This window comes from Typopeltis vanoorti, chromosome 8, assembly GCF_054136105.1.
Source record: "Typopeltis vanoorti isolate ZY-2024b chromosome 8, IOZ_Tvanoo_1.0, whole genome shotgun sequence".
Classification (NCBI taxonomy): Eukaryota; Metazoa; Arthropoda; class Arachnida; order Uropygi; family Thelyphonidae; genus Typopeltis; species Typopeltis vanoorti.
The window spans coordinates 141,513,318-141,538,171 of record NC_143556.1 but is presented as its reverse complement, the minus strand read 5'-3'; the positions used below and the strand labels follow the sequence as shown (position 1 = coordinate 141,538,171).

Below are 24,854 nucleotides of genomic sequence, written 5' to 3'. Positions count from 1 at the left end.
TAACTATTTAATAAAGTTCAATGTCATAAAGTTCCTTAGTGATAAATTATATGAATATCTCATAGTTACTTAAGTTCCAAATACAATAAAAGGGCGGTAACACTTCTTCACAAGTATACACTCTTAATTCCATACTCCAGCTAATCTCCGCAATAGTTACTGTTAATATAGGGATATTCTAGGAAGAAACACACACATATCTCCGCATAGGAATATCAATAATTGGATGATTCTTACCGGTAATCTTCCTTGTTCATCTACTTATATACGAACATTTCTTATAACTGTATACACTTAAAACAATTAACAACACTCATTAAAACAAATCTTTTTAGTAATAACTGAATAAATTAATGGTCGCAATTCACATAGTTAAACGTTCTTGCTCAGATCAAAAGGCTTGTACTAGCTTTGACATCACTTGACCAATTTAGTATTCTACTAATAACTCTTGAACTAAGGTAACACACAGTAATTCTTTAACTTGAAGTTTTTACGCACAATTGCCTATACTTCTGGCATTTAATTAATATTTTAGGCACTATATCTCTTAACACAGTTATCGTTTAAATTCAACCTTGCTGCCTCTACTTATTCTCTTAGTTACTTCGTGCTAAGCTTTAAGTTTCCGTGTGTCCCTGAAAAGTCGGTCCTGAATTTAAATGCCAACTAAAGTATAGCTAGTCATCCAGTTGTCACTTTGCTATCTTCCATTGCTTTATTTGTTGTTCTACAACTTACTAGCTAACTCGCTCCTCGACTAGTAAACTTTAATTAGCAACTTGAGTGACTCGCCGACTCGCTGTTATCGCACTCTGATTCCCCGAATCAATCTCTTCCGATTCCATCCGAATGAATCGTTTTCTCTGTTCTTCGCTTATATATCCCTTCTTCCCGCCGAAATTATTCTCGTGCTCTACTTCTATTAAAATCCTTTTCCAGCCCTTCAATACCGATCTCCCACGCTCTGTTTCTAAACTCGCGCTCGCTATCTTACATACGTCTTCATGACAACTAAAACAAAATATAAATAAACTGAGGCATTGCACAACGTTATACCTCTACATACAGGAACAAATAAGGAATATTTACACTTCAATTAATACGCAGTCAAAATGTTGAATACAAATTCCTATAATATTAAGATAGCAATAAATAAAATAAACTTAATAATATTTTAATACAGAGTCTTTTCACTATTAATACATATCCTTTATTAAATAATTAAATATTAATAGAACTTAAAGGTAGTTATATGAATATTAATTTATAAACAAGTGATTTACATTAAATAATATTTACAAGTTTTGCTTATGTGATGGAAGATCATGTTGGATTCCGAAGCAAATATTAATTACTCAAATCTCTATATCTTCAGAATCCAGCACCAAACCTTGCAGCACACCACTAGTCACCTGTTTTCGCTTCGATTCTTCCCCTTCATATACCACTTTTTGATATCTGTCCAGCAGCTACCCTCATATCCATTTAACCAGTGTCATATCCATCCCCATTTGTTCTAATTTGCATAACAGTGTTTCATATGATATTTTTTTAAATGCTTGTGCAAAATCAACTTGTAGTCATTTCCTTTATTTAACATAGTTATTACTCTATTATGAAAAGTTAGTAAATTACTAAGGCATGACCAACCCTTCAGAAAACCAAATGCCGCCTTATAATTAGCGATAGTCTTGAGCTAGCTATCTCTGATTGGCTACTGGTGGAAATTGAACCACCTCTCCAAAAGTCAGAAAGGATTATAACGGCTTAATCTACTCTCCACAGATAATAATATGCGTTAGAGGATTAATTAATTTTTTTTTTGACATCCCTTGAGTACATATATCAAATATTTTATGAGGATATGATCTTTTCATTTATTTCAAAATGTAAATTTCATAACAAGACCTGAATATGTAAATAACTCGGGAAAGAATATGGATCTTATATTGGAGCTCATAAGTATGATAAATACAAACCAGTTTCAGTACACACAAACAAACAAAAGTAATTGTCATAATGTTATGTGCACTGCCTTTATAGATTCCTCGACGTAATTCCAATGATTCTAAATCAATCTTTATTTTTCCCATTTATCAACAGGATTCTTCTTGCGTCTATATCAAAAATTGAAAGAATATTGGTTATTATAGAGTTTATTTTTATTTTTATTTGAGCTGTCACTTTTATATGTACAGCGTAATGGTTTGAAAACGTGAAACATTAAGATTATTTACTTAATTAAAAAAAAAAAAACTTATAGCTAATTTTGTCAGGAACGATTTTAGAGCTGAATAAAATTCTACACTTTCTTCAACTTCTTTATTTCAGAATTTCTACTTTTTCACTGCTATCACTTTTGCATAATTCGCTACCTTATGTAATTGTAATTTTTGTTTTACTCTATGATTGTTGTGCTGGAATAAACAGTGAAAGCGCCAAAGAGCGGTTGGTATGAAATATCAAGCCGTGTTTATTAATGGAGTGTTGGTGTTGTAAATTTGTTGAATAAAATTCTATACGTTCTTTAACTTCTTTATTTCAGAATTTCTACTTTTTCACTGCTATCACTTTTGCAAAATTCGCCACCTTATGTAATTGTAATTTCTGTTTTACTCTATGATTGTTGTGCTGGAATAAAGAGTGAAAGCGCCAAAGAGCGGTTGGTATGAAATATCAATCCGTGTTTATTAATGGAGTGTTTGGTGTTGTAATTTGCTTGTCGTCAGTATGAATTTTTTAAATGACGAAGTGGTGGATTTGTTAAAGGTTGAATTTTGATTTTGGAGGAAATGATGTTGATCAAACGTTTTGTCATTGCATAAACCAGTGTTTTTTTTTTTTTTTTTTTTAGAAACATGCGTTATTCTTTCAAAGATTAAATATGTCAAAACAAGTGACACGAATTGGTGACCCGAAGAAAATTGTAAGTGTTATATAGTTTGTCGTGACTAAAGTTCTTTGTTATCAGCGATTAACATAGCAACATAGATTAGGTAAAGCACGGGATGCAATTCCGTATATTGACCACTGAGGGTGGCACATGGGAATCGGAGTGGGACTATGAATATGCATCTGTGTCTTTGAAATCGGTTATCAGTGTGTTTCGTAACGCTTATGACAGGTTCTCTTCGCTTTATTCATTATTGTGTACCTTATTCTTCTTCATTAGGTCCTTCTTTAGTAATTTATTTGCATTTTATAATAAAGTGACAGTGAAATTGTATAAAGGAAACTGGTCACATCGTGATACTGCTGGATTTTGCAAAGGCATTTGACAGAATACTTACTGCATAGAAAACTATTACATAAGCAAGAGCAAATGGGAATGAATGTAAAGCTTGTGGCATGGATAGGGAGGTGGTTGCTCAGCGACGGACACTAGATGGTAGTAGCATATGGTGCAGTGAAATCGGAGAATGAGACCACTAGTGAAGTGCTCATAAGGGGAAAATGCTGGGCTTGAAATTCATGCTTGCATTTGTTATCATTCAGGGACTGAGAGGTGTGATTCAAGTCTGATTAGCAGAATAATGAATTACTGACCATTTAAAACTATATATATTTAGAAATTTATGTACATTTAATCATACAAGTACAACATTTAATTTACAAATGATATTCTATCTCTTTCAATTTAGCTACTTGAATACAAATTCTACAATACGGTTTTTCTTTATGAACTGGTGAATAACATCGTCATAAAAAGTTGGTTGTAACTTACTTTTCCCAAGCAACACGCATACTTGTAAAGGCTGGCTGAAGCTCACTGGCTAGAGCTACGTTGACTGCGTATGGCCTGTGTTTAAGCAACAGAGTGAGACGACATGAAATGGCTATGTGCCCGCATGAAATCATAGTGCTGCTGCGAGGACCTAGAATCTCCGACAACCAAGCAAGCCAAGGCAGCTTTGACTAGATGAGCAAATCGGCCTTCGATACACAACGCAAAGCTCAGTTATTGCCGTGCAAGGCTGAAAACCTAAATGGAATGCTTATAAATGTATGCATTTATTAACAAATAAATGTTACTTCTTTTTCAAGTAATGAGCTTGCACAGCAAGCATGGAGAATTCGCCTCTGGTGCTCAGGGCCCTTTAGTAGAACCACAGTTTAATTTTTATATTAATATTATAGGGAATAAGTTAAGTGGGTTGGGATTTCAGCTGTTTGTTAATAATGCAAAACTGGAAAGGACAGTTGGTAAAGGTCACATAGATATCCTGCAGGATGATTTAAATAATTTGGCATTGTGGTTGAAGGATAATAGTTGTGAATTTCTTGTTTAAAATATTAGGCTATGCACTTTGAATGAAAAGATTATATCCTACATATCCCACTAACGGTACTGTATTGCAAGAAATTGATGAGGCTAGTGATAATCGGACAGAAGTTTGTAGAGCATATTGCAGAAGTTGGCAAAATAGTTTAAAGGAGTACTTGAATATTGAAGAACGCATTCACAAGTGAAGATGAAAAGATTATTATTCCTCTTTATAAGGTTATAATTTGGCTGCATCTCAACTATTCTACACTGCTATAGTCACCTGCATTTCTTAGGGATCGGAAAGTGGTGCACAGTATCTAGAGACAAGTACCAATCTGGTGATAGTTCTGCCGAATGCTCTTTATGAGGATAGCAGAAGGTGTGTGGGTTGCAAGGTTTTTAGTTGGCGGATGGAAAAGAAGTGACACAATAGAATTCTTACAATATTAAAGGGATTCTATAAGATCGATACAAAATAAATTTTTCATTGGATGATGAGCAGCAAGAGAGGGAGAGAACCATGAGTCATGTCTGGAAGAGGATGTGAGGACTAGATTGTTTGCTTAGAGAATAATAAATGAATGAGTGGAATGGATTACCAGAGATAGTTGTGAGTGCCCTGATAGTGAATGATTTAAGAAGTATAGGTATTGTGCAAATGGTTAATGCAGGTTAAGTCAAAAATGTTTTTATATGTTCAGTTGCATTGAAAATAAATTATGTATACATGAAAGTTATTGTGAAACCTTTTATGATGTTTGAGTAATTTGTTTACTTAAATAGAGGGTATTTAAATAAAGAAATAAGGAAAAATAGAGAAAAAATTAAGGAAAATAAGAATAAGGAAATCAAGCAAGAATTACAATTAATAGGGAAGATTATACAGAAAATATAAACTTGGAAGAAGTGAACAGTTACATAAAACCCTATAATGATCAAGCTTGAAAAGGTAGAATGCATTTATAACAATATAATCAATATAATGATAAAATAATAACAATATAAGATAATGATAAGAATTATAATAAGCAAGCAGAAGTTTGAGTATTGGTGAAGACTAGCAAAACAGGCTAAGAAAACTCCAAATGAGTTTTTCTGTTATGTGGCTAGCTAAAAAAACAATGATTATTGCCTTACAACTTCTACTGGATTGAGATGGTGTAAGAGTGATTAAGGTACACGTTACGATGGGACTATAACTTCTACCTTAATCACTTAACTTCTCGATGAGATTTCACCTTGTATTGTGAGTGAACATGCCACAGAAATAACATTTCCATTGACTTAGTTGTTTAATGAGAGCCTTGGATCTAGAATGCTCCCTAATGAGGGAAAAGAGGACAGAATTGTTTCATTGCAGAAAGGTGAAAGTAAATATATGTTTCAAATTACAAATCTGTTTGCTTTTCTGGAGTGGTTAAAGCTTTGGGGAGATAGGTTACAGGATTGGGTAGACAAGGATATGATTCTGTATAGAAGTCAACCTTAGTTAAAGTCAGGTCTTGTTTCATTCATCTACTTAAATTTTACAATAAGGTAACTGGAGTCATGAATAGGAGTGTTTCATATATGGTGATATTTCTGGATTTTGCAAGGGCATTTGACAGACTACCACAGAACCCACAAGATTCTGTTCTTCAATCAATGCTGTTTAATCTATTAATGATATCGTGAGCAGTTGGTAAGTGGATATATATAACTGTTGCAGATGATGAAATTCCGAAAGAAACAGTTTTTTATGAACAGTACACAGTGGTACTGCTTACTGACATCTTTATTAACAGAGATGTTGACATATGCATGAAGTACATTTAGAAATTTGTAATATTCAGTAATTTTTTACACATGTATATAGTATGCAAATAAGCTTGGTTGTTTAATAAAATTTGCAGGTTTTCACTATGTTTTTGTTATGATATTTGCTATGAAACTTTTTTATATTTGCTATATGAACTTTTTATTGAAATCATTTCTGTAAGCATTTTATTTATTTTTTTATGCTTAATAAACTGTGTTTTATACTTAATTTGCTGTTCTTATTCCAGAAACATTATCATACTATGAAGTACAAATATGAGTAAATAATTTTTTTACTTTTCTTTTCACATCTTTTTAATTTTCATTTTTTCTTGCTAACAATACTGGACAAAACTATTAAGAATGATGCTAATGTACCAGTGCTTCAGGGTGATTTTCATACACTGGCCATTTGAGAAAATGAGTGAGGAATCAGTTCAACAGCAATAATGTAAGGGTTTGCACTTTTAAACTGAGAAATGCATGTCTGTTTGGCTGTTTAGCATATTGGTGAATTAGAGGAAGTAGGAGATCTTGGAATGCTAGTGGATAAACTGCACAGTTTATCACTACAGTAAGAAGAAGAAGGTTGGATGGTTATTCTGCTAAACAAGGTTTTGATTAGGCCACATCTGAACTACTGTGCACTTTAGGAAAATAGTATATAGCTGTTTTTGTTTGCGGGTGAAAGTTAGAAATTTCTGGCAGAGAAGGAAGTTCTGGAAAAGGTTCAAAGGTGGGTAAAAAAGCAGTGCTGAGTTTGAAATATGGACTATGATGTCAGGTTGTGAAGGAATGTTAAATTACAGCGTTAATAAATAAGCAGAGGAAGGGGTAATATGATTGAGACATACATTAAGAGGAGTTTACCAGATATTATTATTACATAACACCTGCAGGGAGTCCAAAGACGCATCGAGGGAGGGTACCTACTCTACAATTCTCCATCTCCACCAACCGCAACTACCTTCATCATCTACAACCGACCACCACCACCACTACCATTTTCACAGACAAACATCCATGCCCACACCAGGATTCGAACCTTCAGCCTTTTGGCTGGAGAGCGGATACGCTAACCACTCAGCCAACCAGGCTAAGAGATACTAGAGAGATTTTTCAAAGGGTTGGAACAGGGTGAGGAACAGAGACAAGAGATTGTTAGAAATTGTGTAAGTGTGCAAAAAGAAAGTGAAGCATGCCTTTATTTTGCATGGAGGGTTGTTAGCGAGTGAAATTCATTGCTGGATGTTGGTAAGTGCACAGACATTGAATCAGTTTAAAATGAGATAGGATAAATATTATTAAATCAGACCTCCATTGAGTCAAAGGACTCATCATTGGAGGTCCCCCCTCTCTCTCTCTCTCTCTCCCTCTCCCCTGCAAAAAAACTATCAAATCATGTCTTAAATCCATTTACAGTTTTTTCCACTTGTCACACTTTGAGGCAATGCATTCCTCTCACCAGTAACTCTCCATATATAATGAATTATAATAAATTCCATTTTCCAGTCACTATCCATGCAAACAACCTGCTCCTCACTCCCCTGCTTAAACCCTCCTTATACAGCATCCAGGGTAGGCCCCTTGTCTCCCTCTACTCTAAGAAAGTCTTCTCCACAATCTATTAACAACCTCTCATCAACTTGTATGTCCAAGTCATGTCCCCCTATCCTATTCACAAGGCTCTGCAAGTTGCATTCCCTCAGTTTCCCCTCGTATCCCACATTCCAGAGACCTCACGCCAACTTTGCAATCCTTCTCTGGATCCTCTCCGATGCATCCTCATTCTCTTGAAAACCACTCAATCAAATCTGAACACCCCCATATGTGGCCTTGTACAAAAGAACCATAATCTCTTTGCTTCTCCATGTCATGTCAGTGTCCTGTTCGTTATTGACATAATCCATTGTGATTGAAAGTTTTTCCACTTGGTTATACTATAAATTAAAGATTCCAAGAATTTATATACTTAGTTTAATCCTTTATCCAAGTGTAAGCAAACAAAGATCGCGCTTGAAGAATCTTCAGGACTGGGGCAACTCATGGTAAAGGTGGTTACCACCTTTACCCTGAGTTGCACCAGTCCTGAAGATACTGCCTTTTCCATGAGTTGCCCCAGTCCTGAAGATTCTTCAAGCACAATCTTTGTTTGCTTACACTTGGATAAAGGATTAAATCAAATATATAAATTCTTGGTATCTTTAATTTCATCCATTGTGATGTTTTCACAGTTGTGGCAGACCCCTAAACTAAGTCTGTCTACCACTCCTGGATTTCTCATCTCCTCCTACCTCCTTCAAGATGTTATCTCTGTCAGATTGCTTATTACTGTTACCTCCTTTGATTAGTCTTGAACGTAGGATACTTTTTTATGATAATAATAAATTACAACTCATCTTACTCTGATTTACTATCAAATTAAATGTATAAAGTTTTGCTATTGAATGTATCCACTGAAGACAAGTGCCACAGGAATTAGAATTGACTAACTAATGGTGTTAATGGACATTTAGATGACATATTGCTAAGTTTTTTTGGAAATACTCAAGAGTTGATGCTGACCTTAGCCTAGTTATCTAATGTGAGTTTTCAATAAGGAATACCAAACCATCAGAAAGAGAGCAAAATAGTGCCAGTGCACAAAACTGGTGCTATGACATTTTTAATTACAGACCAGCATCTGTATTTGTGTTAAGGTATTGGGGTGATTAGAAATAAACTGCAGGATTGGAATGATCTACCATTTACATATGTTTATAAATAGCAGGACTTTGATGTGGTCACTCTACTACCATAACTATTTACTAGTATCATCTCTACATAATTATTCTTCCTCTTGCTTGCCATTAAACAAAGAATCCCTTGAATTAATTGACCTGATTGCCCATTCTTCTATCATACTGCATTGTTTCTTTCTTTACCATGCTTATTACCTTGTTAGCCTGCATTTTATATATTCTTCATAGATGTTTCGGTAATCGTATGACGTGTGACCTACCCCTTAGTATCAAGTATTACTTGTGACATACTGTATAGCATGTGATTTACCAATGCATGTCACATATGAAGTGTGACCTACTGTAGGAGGGGACACATCGTGAGAGGGAATAGACTTGGCTGTATATATAGGGATAGTAAATGTCAAGATGTGAAGCTGAGTATTTTACTCAATCATCAACAGTGAGGAAAGCACAGCAATCTGGCTTCAAGAACAGGCCGTTTTTCAAGATGAAGCTGCTACGCCTCAGTGTACAAGATTGGGATGTGGAGGAGAGACAAAGATGGTCATTCGAAAGAAGGAAAATGCGAGATGGGACCGTCACCATCCTGGGTTCAAGTGCAAGAGGAAAGGGTGCCAATCAACACAATCGGTTCGTCGTTTCAACAACTTCTTCACTCACTTCGATAGCCATGGCTGAGCTCACAGCTGTAACGAATGAGGTCTAATGCATTTTGGCTATATTGTAAACTGGGGTATTAACTTTTTATTCTATATAGCAGTGCACTTTTGCTTTTGTAACCTCTCTTACTTATTCCGTTGCGTACTATGTTTATCCACCTTTCGTATTTACTAGTTGTATGCCTATGAACACTGGAAAATTTATTTGTTAAGACTGAGCCACCAGTATTCTATATCGGCAGTAATACGACTCAGTAATACGTCTGGTAGATCTCTCTCTCCTAGCATATATTCCTTCAATAAAGTTTACATAAACAGGCAGGGTTCTTAAGTACTTAAACTACACTTTTAATGCCTTAGTTATTTCCTGCTCATAGATCGAAGTTTATTTAGGAACAGTGCATTGTAAAATAAAAGATCAGGCAGCACCCTCTTGACATATAATTAAAACTCATTTATTTACATAAATAACAAAGTACATTAATTAAATGATAGGGAGGTTACTCTCTCTACCTATCCGTTAGACTTTTAGCATAAAGAAACAAGCTTTCCCTTTTCAATACTAAATAACTACACAACATAATTACTCAATTACTTCTCCGCTTATTAAATCAAATTATTGAATAAGGTTAACTAGCTATGCCAAGTTATCTCACAAATTATATCCCAATTAATAACAAATCAGAGGACTCTCTTATAGACACCTCTTATTACTATTAAGTTAATTCTTATCAGTCCATCTATAACGTATCTCCTAGATTACAAAAAGAATGTACAACAAAAGATGGAACAAACTTACAGAGGCTCTGTGTTGCACACTCATCCAAAGGTCCTGCACTAAAGTCCCTATGCTTTTCCTTTCATCTTGGGCCTTAGGCTTCTGTCCGGAGCGTCTTGCTTTTTGGAGCATTTCGTTGGGATATTGGTGGGCTTTGGACTTCAATTTTCCTGGTACTCAAAAAGCTCAGGCAAGAGGTTTCAGCATATGGGCTTGAAGATCTCTGTGCAGCTTTTAGCTTCGGTTGACCTCCTGTGGCAAAAAGACAATGCTTTGGGTATTTACATTGGCTGTTCTCTTGTCATTCCCATTCTTCTCCTCTGGCATGGGGTTGCCGTAACGTTCAGTCCTCTGGATCCTACTCCTGGAACTTCTGCCTCTAACTGTCGTTTCCCTGGTTCTCTGCCGACCACGATGTTTGGCTCAGTCCCTTTTTATTTCACATTCTTTGGGACCTTGCAAGAAGGGTTGTAATCCCTGAAGAATTCAGCATGACGTCTTGATCTTCTGTTAAGACTGACCCGTTCTTTCTTCTCCTCCATGCGCTCCTTTAATCCTATCTTGTCAGGCAGCAGAAACTTATCTGAACGTTGCCAATCTCTTTGACACTAACTTAGAAGGTGTTTATGTGCAGAGCTCGCAAACAACTTTCTTATACCCTTATGTAGAGCTATTATACAAAGTTCCGGTGGCAAAGCATTGCCTTTGTTTTTGACATTCTAGAAATTTTTGTAAAGCAGTAGGTACAGTTAGTTCCCATAGGGTTATTTACATTAATATTTAGCATAAAATATATAGAGACATACAAGATTATTTTTGTAACAATCTCATGAGACTTGACCTCTGTAAAAATCAATGTAAAAGCACTTTGCTATTTCCAAGCTACGTCAAGTTTTACACAGCAACTTTTCTGTACGGAGTATTTTGGAGGTTGCATTTCTGTGGTGTAGCGACCTGTCTATTGCACAAGTGGAAAAACTTACTGGTCACTGCTACCAAGGGGTAGTAGACTGGTTTAATCTCTGCCGTGTTTCCCCTTTCTACTTTGAGAGAAGAGAGACGAAATGGGAGGACTTGGCGTGTTATTCAGATGGATGAAACTCTAATTAATTGAACATATGCTTACAAATGAAATTGAAAAGACTGTTAGGATGATCCTGTGCATTCTGGTTGGATGTAGTAATGAAAAACCGAAGATATCTAGATGAAAACTTTCCACCAGATGCAGCCTGTGACTGAGACTGGAAAAAATGTAATGTTAGCTTTAGATTTCCAATGGTCCATTAAGCTGTTAAGGAGGAACCTGTGGATAGAGCAATATTCCTCTAATTTTCACTTTATACATGCAAGAGATCAACTAATAGATAAATTTATCAGTTGATTTATAGATAATACACATTAAGACTTACCACGCTTTTATTTAAACTAAAAGAAAAAAAAGAACAGCCTGTTCCTCTAATAACATACTCACCTGGCATTCATAAATTATGAAAAACCTTTCACCAATTTAACAGAAAAAAATTATTGAATATAATAGGAGACTGAGGTTATCCAAAACAGTTATTAAATGCATTTAAGAGCCTATATAACAGTACAATTGCAATCAAAAATATCAAGGAATAAATAGCAGAAAAAATGGAAACTAATTAGGGAGTCTGACAAGGATGTAGCCTTTCTCCTACCTTATTTAATTTCTCTCTCTCTCTCTCTCTTGAATCTCCTCATGTCTGAGGATTCATGACTTTGGTCAGTCCATCTGTTTATGGGTTCCTCTTTTTCTTTTTCCACATGGATTACCCTTGATGACTGTTTTTTCCAGGTAGTTGCCTTCCCTTCTGCATATGTGTCCAAAATATTTTACAATTCTCTTGTCAGTTATGTTTGTCAGTCTTGTATGGATATTCAGTTCCTCTAGGATACTTTTGTTTGTTTTTCTGTCCAAGACACTCTTAACCTTCTTCTCCAGTACCAGAACTCAAACACCTCAATTCTTCTTCTATCATCTTTTATCGTTGTCCATGACTAGAAGCATAGAGAAAGATTGAAAAAACTAAGATTTCTACAATCTTAATTTTGGTCTTTTTGGAGATGTGATTATCTTTCCAGATCTTAGTTAAGTCAGTTATTGCTTTCTTATCTAGTGCCTATTCTTATCTCTTTTCTACATACATCTTTTTTTGTTATTATCACTCAAAGATAGTTGAAATTGTCAATTTCAAACTCCTATATCTATTTCCTCTGCATTGTTTAAAATCATTATTTTCATTTTATCTTAATTTATTCCTAAACCATGGCTTAAGCTTTCCCATTCTAATTGATTTAGGATGGATTTTAATTCCTGTTTGTTTGTGGCTATTATCACTGTGTCATCTGTGTAGCATAGGTTAGTGATTATTCAGCCACCTAATTTAATGCTTCCATTCCACTTTTCTAGAGATCTTTTCATTATTGTTTTGCTACAAAGGTTGAATAGTAATGGTGAGAGTATGCATCCTTGTCTTGATCCTATATATAGATGATCTAATAAGGAAGTTAAAATCTGTAGTAACCCAGGAATAAACACCAATCAATATACAATGGTCATCATCATCATGCTTGTCAAGGATTTAGACCTAGAGTGGCCTATTCTGGCCTTAGAAGTCATCATTGAATATTTCTTAAGAGGACGTCCTGGTTTTCTTTTTCCTAATGGTTTGTAATTTAAGGCTTGTTTTGACAATCTTTCTGTTTTCATTCTATCAACATTTTCCATCCATTTATATTTATATTTTGTAATTTTTTTCTATTACTGATTCCTGATTTCTTCATTTCTTTTGTGATCGAATAGAGTATACTGTGCAGTTTTTCTCATAAACTTCATTTCAGCTATTATTAATCTTTTCTTTTTGTTTTATTGTCCAGATTTCACTTCCATACAACAGGACTGGTAGGGCTAATGTATTGTATACTTTTAGTATACAATACTGAATGCTTTAAATATGAACTCCTTTTCAAAAAAAGTTGCAAAGCCCTTTTACATTAGTCAAATCTGAATCGGAATGATTGCGAGCCGTTTGGAAACACATTCTTCCACATTGTGCAAATGATTTTAGAGGCTTTTCAAATGAATCCAAGTTAATTAAATCTCATTCTGAGAAGTTGAGTGATTCTGACCTACTAAATTTAGATACACAGTGGGAAGATCCTGAAGAATATGAAGAAAATTTAATCACTGGCAAGCCCAAAAAAAAGGTTTCACAGAAACAATTTGAAAATATTTTTTGTACAATCGAAGTTTTTAAGCAGCAATGCTTAGAGACTGACCCTAGTGAAGAGAGAACCAGTAAAATTTTCAAAAGAGGCAATAGGGCCATATCATCAGTTGTATGAAAAAAAGAAACAGAATGCCTGCCCAACTACGTTAGCTCAATTCTTTGTTAAGAAGCAGAATAATAAATTTATATTCTGAATATGTTTTATTGTCTTTCAGCTTCATGTTTTTCCTTTAACTAGGCCCTGAGATATACCTTAATTCTTTTATAAAAAAAAGTAAGGGTCAAAAAATAAATCTGAGGAACGAATTATACATTTTCCCATAGGTTATTATATTCGATTAGTACATTTTCAATTAATGCGCCTATTTTAAAGAACGCATTAGGCACAATCGAGGGATTGCTGTATATATTATTATTGTAAAGTATCTCCATCAAGTCTGGTGACTTATTGGAGACCCAAAGTATTATACACAAAACCTATCATACCTATCCTTAAACTCATTCACTGTCAGGGACCTCAACAAATTCTGGCAATCCATTCCATTCATTCACCACTCTCCATGAAAATAAAATATGGTCTGCACACCCTCTACTAACCACACTCTTACACAACTTTCATGGATGGCCCTTAGCTCTCTATTTGTCATATATCGAAACATTATTTGTGCATCAATTTTATAAATCCCCCTTTAATATCCTAAGTTTCTATGTCTCCTCTTTTCTGCCTATCAACTAAAATTTGAAACCCACAAACCTTCAAGCTTTCCTCATAGAGAGCATTCCACAGACCTGTTACTAGCTTAGTCACTTGTCTCTGAATCCTCTTTACCACCTCCTGATCCCTAAGAAACCCAGGTGACCAAATCTATTCATTCACAATAGTCAAGATATAGCCAAATCATTGCCTTATAAAGAGTGATAATAACTTCTCTATCTTTACTTGTTCACGCGTTTTGCAACACCCAAGTAATTCTTTGAGCCATTTTACCAACTTTTGCAATATGCCCTCTGAACTTCAATTCTCTGTTCCACAACATGTGGACAGAGTTACTGCAATCCAGTACCATCAATATGATACACCATATGCAACCTTTTAAACTCAAAGTGCATAACCTTACATTTTGCAACATTAAATTGACAATCTTTAACCTTTTCCCACAATGCCAATTTATTTAAATCATCCTGCAGGATATCTACATTACCTTTATCTACTGTTACTCTCCTTAGTTTTACATCATCAGCAAACAACTGAGTATCCCTCTTAAATCTTTCCCTATATCATTGATATATATATAAATTAAAGAGTAGTGGCCTTAGTACAGAACTCTGAGGTACTCCACTAGTAACCCTCATTCTCCTAGATTCCAATTCCACTTCACCATATGCTACTCCCTGTTGTCTGTCTGTCAGCCACACCTCTTGTCCATGCTTCTAGCTTCATATCCATTTCTATTTGCTTCAACTTTTATAATAGTTTTCCATATATCATTTTGTCATTTGCAAAGTCCATCAATATCATGGTGTAGCCATCTATTTTATCCAATTCTGCTGTCACATTTATTATAAAATGTGAATAAATTACTAAGACAGGACCTACCTTTTACAAAGCCGTGCTGTCCACTATAGAGTATTGCATAGCTATCCACCCAATGTTGGATTTTACTTTTAACCAACTTTTCCAATACTTTAACAACTATTCCTGATATATTAATTGATCTGTAGTTTGTTGCCCTCTGTCTTGGAGATCCACCTTTATACAATGGAACTATCTTATCCTCTTTCCACTCCCCTGGAACCCTTCCAGAGCTGAAATTTAGATTGAACAACTTCATCAGAGGCAATGCCAATTCTCTTGCACAGTCATGCAGTACACAGAATGATATGTGATCTTATCCCATGATTTTGTTCACATTCATATGTTTCAATATGCTAAACACCTTCTCTTCATTTACCTCAATTCTGATATGCATCTCTGTCACATCAGCAAGTGCAAAGTCTCCACCTCAATGATACACCTTTGCAAAATGATTAATCAGCAACTCAACTATTTCTTTTGCCTCTGTCACCTTCCTGCCATGAACATTGTTTAAAATCATCCTATCAGAGTCATTTTCTTTCTTACTTGCTATATAATGAAAAAAAAGCTTTTAGGTTTACTTTGGCCTGCTCAGCTAATTTTCTCTCCTCTGATTTGGCCTTTCTTATCAAACTAGTCATTCTTCTTGTTTGTACTTTGTACTGCTCATGAGTATGCTGATCACCTTTTTCTTTATATCCCATGCACAGTTTTTTTTTTTTGCCTCCAGCTCTTCATTTATATCTCTACTCATCCACTTAATTTCCACTTGGTTTATCCTCCTGACCTTGGGTATGCAGTGTGATACTGCTTCTCTCAAACAATCTGTAGCCGCTTCCCAGGCACTACTGGCATTCTTTCTTCAGAGCTTCTCAAGCTAAGGTACTTCTCCAAGATGACTCATAAGTATGTCATAGTTATCAGCTGTATAGTTTAACATAAATCCTTTCTAGACAGAGACATGTTTGGCATGTCTCTGTCTAGAAAGCATGTTTGGCAACTTCCCAGAACAAGACTGCATGGTCATTCTTCCTAATTGGAGGCAGTCTACCTTGCTTATGAATATATCTTCTGATGCTATTATCAGATACAACACTCTCAAACTCCTTAGCAGCTGTATAAATTTCACTTTCCATCTTGCCATGCCCCCTTTCCTCCCTGCAGTTTATGTCCTCATAGTTAGTGTCCTGTTATCATTGTTCGGCCTGCCGATACATGATATCTACATCTTCCTGTGGATCCCCCAGTGGGGGTACTCTAATAGGGTACTGCTGTATCCCTATTGAAGTGTATCTCACACCAGACAGCCTCAAATGAACCATCTGCCCCCATCTCTAAAATCCTCTTTAATTTCTAATTTTGTTGGTTTTAATTCTTCAGCTATCATCCAGCAATAATCCATCATCAGTGCTGTTACCTCTATTCTCCCTGAAAATGCAATACCCTTTACACTCTACTTATAACTGTAATATTTTCTGTCAACCAGGTTTCACTAATGCCTGTAATTTTTGGCCAAGTAGAGCTGACCACTGCCAAAAATTCCTCTCTTATTCCTGATAATTCTTGCATGTGTGTAAATGCATTTCAACATCCCCTTGTACACATAATTACTCTTGTGCAATGTCATTTTTAACCCATTCTAATTGGAAACTTGGGAAGTTACATTCAGCATTACATAATTGTTTCTGTACACATGCTTATTTATCACAGGGATAGCCAGACACATGCTTGATTGCATCCTCCCTAATATCTAGTTTTCCTGGGTTTGCACCTCCAAACTCTCACATTAAATTCTTTATCTCAAAAGAGTCTCACATTAAATTCTTTATCTCAAAAGAAATACTTTTTTTGCTTTTGGAATGACCTAATTTGTGAGATTGGTATTAGTATAGTGCTCTGTTTCCATATATCTTTAAATTTCAGGTAAATTTAAGTGAAATAAAGCAACTTAAAAATAATCCATTTGTCTTTTCAGAATGTTGAACTTTTTACCTTTACTTATGGTTCCCTTGTTGCACAGCTTTTAAAAGATTATGAAAATGATGGAGAAGTCAATACACGATTAGAAAAAATGTAAGTCATTCATTAATCTTATAGAATTTAATATAGTTAATACTGATGTTTTTATTAATTGATATTGATGGATATAGTAGTATCCATCAATATCATATTAATATGATATTAGTTATCCAAATGTTGGATAGGCTATAAAATTTTAATGCCGAGAATTTTATTTTTTAATGATGTAAAATTTTAATACTGTAGATCAGTGGTGGTGAACCTTTTTATGTGCACACGCCAAAAGTTTGCAAATTGAGTTACTGTCATGCCAGCGCGTGCCAAAAATTTACAAAGCAAGTTGCTGATGTGCTGGGCAGTTTTTAGTAGGGGAAAAATTAATAGAAAATTAATTAATATTATTAGATATATGAAGAGCCAAAGGCTTGCACTACCTTTAGGGTCAGGTGCTGCAGTATCCAGGTATTTGCTTACGCTTGGAATCGCCGAACTTTATATAGTTCCTACTATATTCGGCATGAAACTCTTTGAGTTTCTTATTCGGCTAAGAAATTATATGGGATGTAATATCCCTTAACTTAAACAAGTTATATGTCGCCGAATTGAAGCCTTTGGCTCTTCATATATCTAATAATTTATTAGGACACCTCATGGCAAAACTCGTAGAAGGGTTGTAAGTTCTGTTCGCTACAAACTTGATATTAACTAGGTCTGCCTACTCACTGATGAGACCTCAATAAAGGTTGAAACCGGTCTGGGTAGTGACCTTCTCTCATAATGTCGAACAATAATACAGCTCCTAGGAGCTAAGTTCACATTATGGGTAAATATCAAGAATAGTGATCGGAGCTTGCTCCACCTTTGACACGAGTTGCCTCAGCTTGCACTACCTTTAGGGTCAGGTGCTGCAGTATCCAGGTATTTGCTTACGCTTGGAATCACCGAACTTTATATAGTTCCTACTATATTCGGCATGAAACTCTTTGAGTTTCTTATTCGGCTAAGAAACTATATGGGATGTAATATCCCTTAACTTAAACAAGTTATATGTCGCCGAATTGAAGCCTTTGGCTCTTCATATATCTAATAATTTATTAGGACACCTCATGGCAAAACTCGTAGAAGGGTTGTAAGTTCTGTTTGCTACAAACTTGATATTAACTAGGTCTGCCTACTCACTGATGAGACCTCGATAAAGGTTGAAACCGGTCTGGGTAGTGACCTTCTTTCATAATGTCGAACAATAATACAGCTCCTAGGAGCTAAGTTCACATTATGGGTAAATATCAAGAATAGTGATCGGAGCTTGCTCCACCTTTGACACGAGTTGCCTCAGCTTGCACTACCTTTAGGGTCAGGTGCTGCAGTATCCAGGTATTTGCTTACGCTTGGAATCGCTGAACTTTATACAGTTCCTACTATATTCGGCATGAAACTCTTTGAGTTTCTTATTCGGCTAAGAAACTATATGGGATGTAATATCCCTTAACTTAAACAAATTAATTAATATTATATAATATTTTATAAATAATATTTTATTTTATTTATAATATATACCAATTTATAATATTATTCAGTGTAAAATTGATTATTGTATTATTAAATTGATTTTAATGCTGTTGGTTTGAAAAAAAAAAAAAGAAAGAAAGGAAAAAAAAAAGAAAGAAAAAAAAAAGAAAGAAAAAAATGGTTGAGAAGTCAGCTGAGCAGGGCAAGCAGCAGAAGGATGTCAACTTATCGGAGAAATGCTTACTGTATTTACTCGAATATAACATGCCCTCGAGTATAACTCGCACCCTTGATTTTACTTTACGAAAAAAGATATCAAAAAATTTTGCATATTACTTCGTTCAAGAAAAATGTTTAAACATATTCACGTCGAGGCGATAGTAACTCACTCCCCATGGTAACAACATGCCCTCCCCAACAGCCATTATACTGCAGATCAGGGGCAAATTCTTCATGCTGGCTGCACAAACTCATTACTTGAGAAAGAAGTAATTTATTTGTTAATAAATGCATGCATTTATAAGCATTCCATTTAGACTTTTATTTTTGTAGACAGAAAACATCTCAAGCTTGCTCGGCAATAATTGAGCTTTGCATTGTGTATCGAAGGCCGATGCTTGCTCGTCTAGTCAAAGCTACCTTGGCTTGCTCGGTTGTGGGAGATTCCAGGTCCTCGCTGCAGCACTGTGATTTCATGCATGCGCATAGCCATTTCTGCTCCCTTCACGTCATCTTAAACACAGGCCATACGCAGTCATAGTAGCTGTAGCCAGTGAGCTTCAGCCAGCCTTTACAAGTGTGTGTCTTGCTTGGGAAAATTAAGTTACAACCAGCTTTTTATGACGATGTTATTGACCAGTTCATAAAGAAGAACCATAGGGTAGAATTTGTATTCAAGTAGCTAAATTGAAAAAGACAGAATATCATTTGTAAAATAAATGTTGCATTTGTATGATTAAATGTACATAAATTTCTAAATATATAGTTTTAAATGGTCAGTAATTCATTATTCTGCTAATCAGACTTCAGTCACACCTCTCAGTCCCTGAATGATAACAAATGCAAGCGTGAAGACCAGCATTTGCTCCCTGTTGCAGATGCAAGAAAAACAAGTGTAGTTTTATTGTATCCCTAATAAGGTACAGAGGCTTTGGCAGTCTGTGTAATATATTTCTCAAAAAATAGTGTGATTCATTAGCTAGAGCAGTTTTTATTCTCAAATTGTATAGATGCAAGCAAAACCATATATTGCACTTAAACACAGTATCTAACTAAAATCTGTTGTCCAATTTTTCAATTACATGAAATAAGTGTTTGTTTTATTGCATTTGAAATTCTCGATGTTATTATCACAGATCACAAAGGCTAACTTCAAATAAAATTCTACTACAAATTGAAACATGCCATATAATTGCAGTGACCATACGTCCTTTATTTAAGAAGACAGTCCTTTAAGTTTTTCTAAAATGGTCATTTTGTCCTTTATTTTGTGAATTGAAATAGTAAATTGAATATTGATGCCAACATATTTAAAGATGCAATTCATAAATTTTACCAAACCTGCATTGATTATTTAAATAACTGGGACAGCTGTTTCATGGAAATGGAAGTATTTGAATGTGTCCTACTATGGGAAATCTCTGCGGGCGAAGATCGAGGAAAGTGTTTTGTTCATTTCCAGTCATTGGAACTTAAACATAAATGACGGCAAACCATTTGATGAAGTTTCGTGTATTGAAAGTTATGTCACCAGTGAAAAGATCGAAGAATGGCGACAAAATGATGAGTCCTGCTGACGTGGATGTGTTGAAATTTTTAAATATTTCGCAGATAAACAGGTATCTTTTAAAAACATTTTAAAAATTGTTGAATTATGCTTATGTCTACCTGGATCTAATGTCCCCCCCCCCCTCCCACTGAACGAGTATTTTCATTAGTGAACAATATGGGAACCATTGAAAAAAACCCAATTAGAAATCGAAACATTCTTTATACCAAATGTAACTTTGACATGAATTGTATACAGTTTTATGAATTTTTAAAACACGTACCTGATTTATTAAAAAAAGTTCATTCTTGTGAAAAGTATCAAAATTAAATTTTTTTAAAGTAATAATATGATTATTTAAAATGCTATGTATATGCTTATATTTTACAATAAGCGTTATAAAGCTTTTTAGTTTTAGTGAAACAAATAAACGCAATCTTTTTTTTATTATTATTATGAAACAATTTCTGATATCTCCTTTATTTTCCCAAAAAAATATGGTCACTATACATATAATGCGTGTGTGAGTTCGCTTGCCAGTTCAAAAGCAAACAAGCAAGAATAAAATTCAACCAAGGGTTGAAACTTTGTGTGAGTTGAGCCTGCTGGTAATGAGAAGTTTCGTCGGAACAATAAACAACGCCCCGTCGTGAATGTGATAAAACTAAGAAATATATAGTGGATGTTGTTATGACATTTCAGATGTTATAGAATTCGGTTGAAGAGAATGAGCATTTCAACTCAACAATTATTGGTTGCTTTGTCTTTGGGTCGCATGATCTTTTGTTAAGACCACACCAATCATATGCCCGTCTTCATAGCTGCTCTCTTGTGTAAAACAAAATTTAATTTGTACGTATTGTAATAATTTAAAAATAAAGTTGAATTTATAAGTGTATAAAAGGATATCACCTGTAAATCGTTGACATGCCACCTCTGGCACGCGTGCTATAGGTTCGCCATCTATGCTGTAGATAAACACCAGAGTTAGATAATCTCGAAATTTTGCTTTGGTGACCAAACATTGCAGTCTTTCAAACTGCATCATTTCTTCAGTAAGCAGAGTGGTAGTGACATCATAATGGACGATGAAAATAATTGCTCACTGCTGAGTGAGACCTTCATGGAACTTTTTTTTTTTTACAAACATCCATGCACAATATGGATTTAAATGCACAGCATCCTATTCATTGCAAAGCAGAGATGCTATCCATTTAGCATTAACTCCCTGGAGAAGCATGCAAATAACATCAGAATGCATACCCAAAGTTATCACCACATTCAGCAGCCTTTATCCTCGAGCTCCTCTATCATATGCTGTTGAAAGTAAACATTTCTTATCAACTGAACAGCTTTTCTTTTTTCTTCCTTCCTCCTATATGCTATTTCCTTCTTCTGTTGTGTCCCTAGTTAAAAAAAAAAAACCATGATACTCATATTGCACATACTGAACTGATTTACACATATGTTTTGCATTCATTTTCCTCTGCAACTCTAGGTCTGTAACACACTGTTATATATTTATCCTGTTAACTTCCAGCTCACTCCAAATCTACTGCTACTCTCATATCCATAGTTATTACTTAATCTCTAAACTTTTGTTTGGAGTCATCTCTTCTGATATATTACTACTCTTCCCCCCACTGAACACGTGCACACCAGTAGTAAATCATATGCTGTCAGTCAGGCTTATGCCAATAATTTTTGGATAATTCACCTTGAACTCTTCTCCTTTGTTCATGACACTTTTGGCATTAGGTGGGGGGGGGGGGAAAGCATAAGACTGTCTGTCTGCATTGATTAACAAGCAATGTAGTGTTAACTTACCTTTGTCCTCACTAACAACTGTCAGGAGGATCCCTCTACACTCACCATTTTTGATCTCTTTACTTGCAAATGTAAAACATTTGCAATCACTTGCTGTATGTTATTTAACCAAACTTGTCAGACTTTCAACTGACATCTATAATAATACAATCTGTTCATACAGATTCTTCTCCCATTCTCAGATATCGACATTCTGAACACCATTTCTCTACACAAACATTTGCAGTTACATCTTACTTGTAATGTGCTGTAGCAAGTTTGCTCTTCTTTTCAGTACTTGCAACACTGTTTACATCCTCTTATACTGGATTTTATCAGCTTTCAAATAATTCATTGCCTCTACTGTAATCATCTTTCATTTGCTCTCTTTGCATTCCTACAGGTTCATGTAGCCTTGCAGAATTTTGCATTTTGACAAAACTTTTTTTTTTCTTCCATGCTGTCATTCATCCCTATAAATCTTAAGCTATCTCTTTTTACCTACTCTTATGTATTATGTATTTTTTATTCTCTCATTTGCCATTTACCAGACTTTTATATAGTCACACTATCAAACATTTTATTCAGTGAACCTCTTTCTATAACATTTCTATCTTTTTTAACTCATTCATTGGTGGCAGAGTTTTATATCTTGTCTTGCAAAACAGGCAAATTGGTCAGAAGAACACAGATGCACAGTTAACTGACAATGCACAAGCCTTGTAACCTTAGTTGCTTTTGCCGTAATTCCAACTAGCAACCCTTTTTAACTTTTTTTTTTTTTTTACAACTTCATGCATCTCATTCATTGCTACCTTATTCATATCGCTTCTTTCTACAGCCATTCTCCCCCCCCCCTTACTTGATCATGCTATTTTCTGATCTACCGCCATATTTCAGAACTCCTCCTTTAGCCATTATTGTTATGTTATTGTCATCGTAATGATCATCATTGTCTATTGGCATCATAGATGAATCTTAGCTTAACTGGGATCTTAAGTTCATATTGGGTGCCAGCGATGACCTCCACGAAATAGTCATTTATATATAAAATTATTGCTTAAGGGTTAAAGCTATATAACTGGGAATAGATCTCCACATAGCCTTTTAAGAAATGTAGAAAACAAACTAGGACTTTTGTCCTGATGTCCATTTTTTACTTTCTTGTGGTGCACCCTGCTAGCAGATATCTGTTTAGATACTGAATGAATAAGGATGGGTGCTAGCTAACCAGATTTGGGATTTAGTCAACCAAATTATATTCTTATTGGCTTAAACTAAAATACAAAATGATGATACAGTACGGTTGAATTTCATACTGGTTTGGACATCACCTGATTCAGCAAAATCCTCTGATGTTTTTTCAGCTACTGAAACAAACTCCAAATTACCATTTAGCAATATTCAACATGATCACATCAACATAAGAGTCAACAACAACAGAAAAGTGGAACTGGAGAAGTACCAGATCAGCATAATTACCAAAATAAAGAAGACAAAATAGGTGAGATTCTTCTAAATAACCATTACAAGATGTCATATTCAGACAATAGTGATCAGGGAAAGGAAGGAGTAGCTGTATAGTATTCAACACTAAACACGAGGATAAGCTTCTTGAATGGCAGGCAATATCAAGACAAGTGGTGCAGACAAACATCAGAATGGAGAATGAGATTCAGTTGTGCCAATGATCTCACAGAAGATTTTAATAAGGAAGAAGTGGAGCAGTTTTTTGTTATTAAAGAAGGCAGTTGATAAAAAAAGGAAAAGTTCATAGCAGAATAGGAAATGAATACCAGACATAATGATAAATTTTGAGAAAATTTGAATAAAGGAGCAAGGTTAATAATAATGGTAAGTACCTGCTGTTCTGTTCAGAACTTTCTGCTCATTACTGAAACCATGTTCCAGGATAAAGATGTGCACAAGTTCAAGGAGAGAAGACACAAAATAAGTCTCATTGATTGTGTTATTAGTGAAAGCCTTCTTCATGCTGGTTCAGGACATGAGTATACAGGATTTGAAATATGAAGTGATCATCATTTAGTCTTGAGCAGAATAAAGTTTAATATCTTACTGAAAAGTGTGTATTAAAGCTTTAAAAATAATCAAGTCAAGCTGCTCTTAGAGGTTATCCATTTGAATGATAAGAGAATAAATAGGTGGCACTATTACATAAAACATTAAAGACATCATAGTTTAACATATTGTGAATCCACAATGAAGTTTTAGGTTTAACATGAAAAAAAAAGTCCATATAAGTTCCAGGATAAGAGAACATATGACAGTCATTAACATTGTGGTTAATGGTCTGGGCTACATTTCCACAATCACAGTGTGGAGAATCAGTCCATTTGTGAAGCAACTTGGAAGGTCAAAACTCTTTATTCTGGCAGTTGGATCAGGAATAATGATGTGCAAGTTAGAGGTGTGTTTCTGCCAGTACAGTTTCCAGACTGATGTGATATATCATCAGGACAGTCTTGCACAGAACTGCTGTGCAAATGTTGCACAGCAGTTCTCCAGGGAGATCGTCTAGATTTCATTTCTCTCAGAGATAGACTGTGGACTTATATATACAAATATTATTCAAGAGAAAATGACAGGCTGAAGATCAGAATCAAATCTTGGAGACTCATTGACAAATTCTGAAGTTTTAAAACATTTGTTCAGC

General features: G+C 35.0%; 1 protein-coding gene across 2 annotated transcripts in view; it reads left to right on the top strand.

The window, feature by feature from the left end:
* Window positions 1-2,573: 2,573 nt before the first annotated feature.
* The window catches only part of LOC150104393 (trafficking protein particle complex subunit 3-like), a 62,175-nt gene continuing 39,894 nt past the window's right edge, over window positions 2,574-24,854 (top strand). The window contains exons 1-3 of one of the 2 annotated variants that reach the window (XM_090396975.1): window positions 2,574-2,597; window positions 2,858-2,929; window positions 17,054-17,151. In XM_090396975.1, coding sequence (XP_090253101.1) covers window positions 2,888-2,929; window positions 17,054-17,151 — 140 coding nt within the window. In that variant the 5' untranslated portion in view covers window positions 2,574-2,597; window positions 2,858-2,887. The other variant, XM_090396974.1, reaches the window with a different exon arrangement.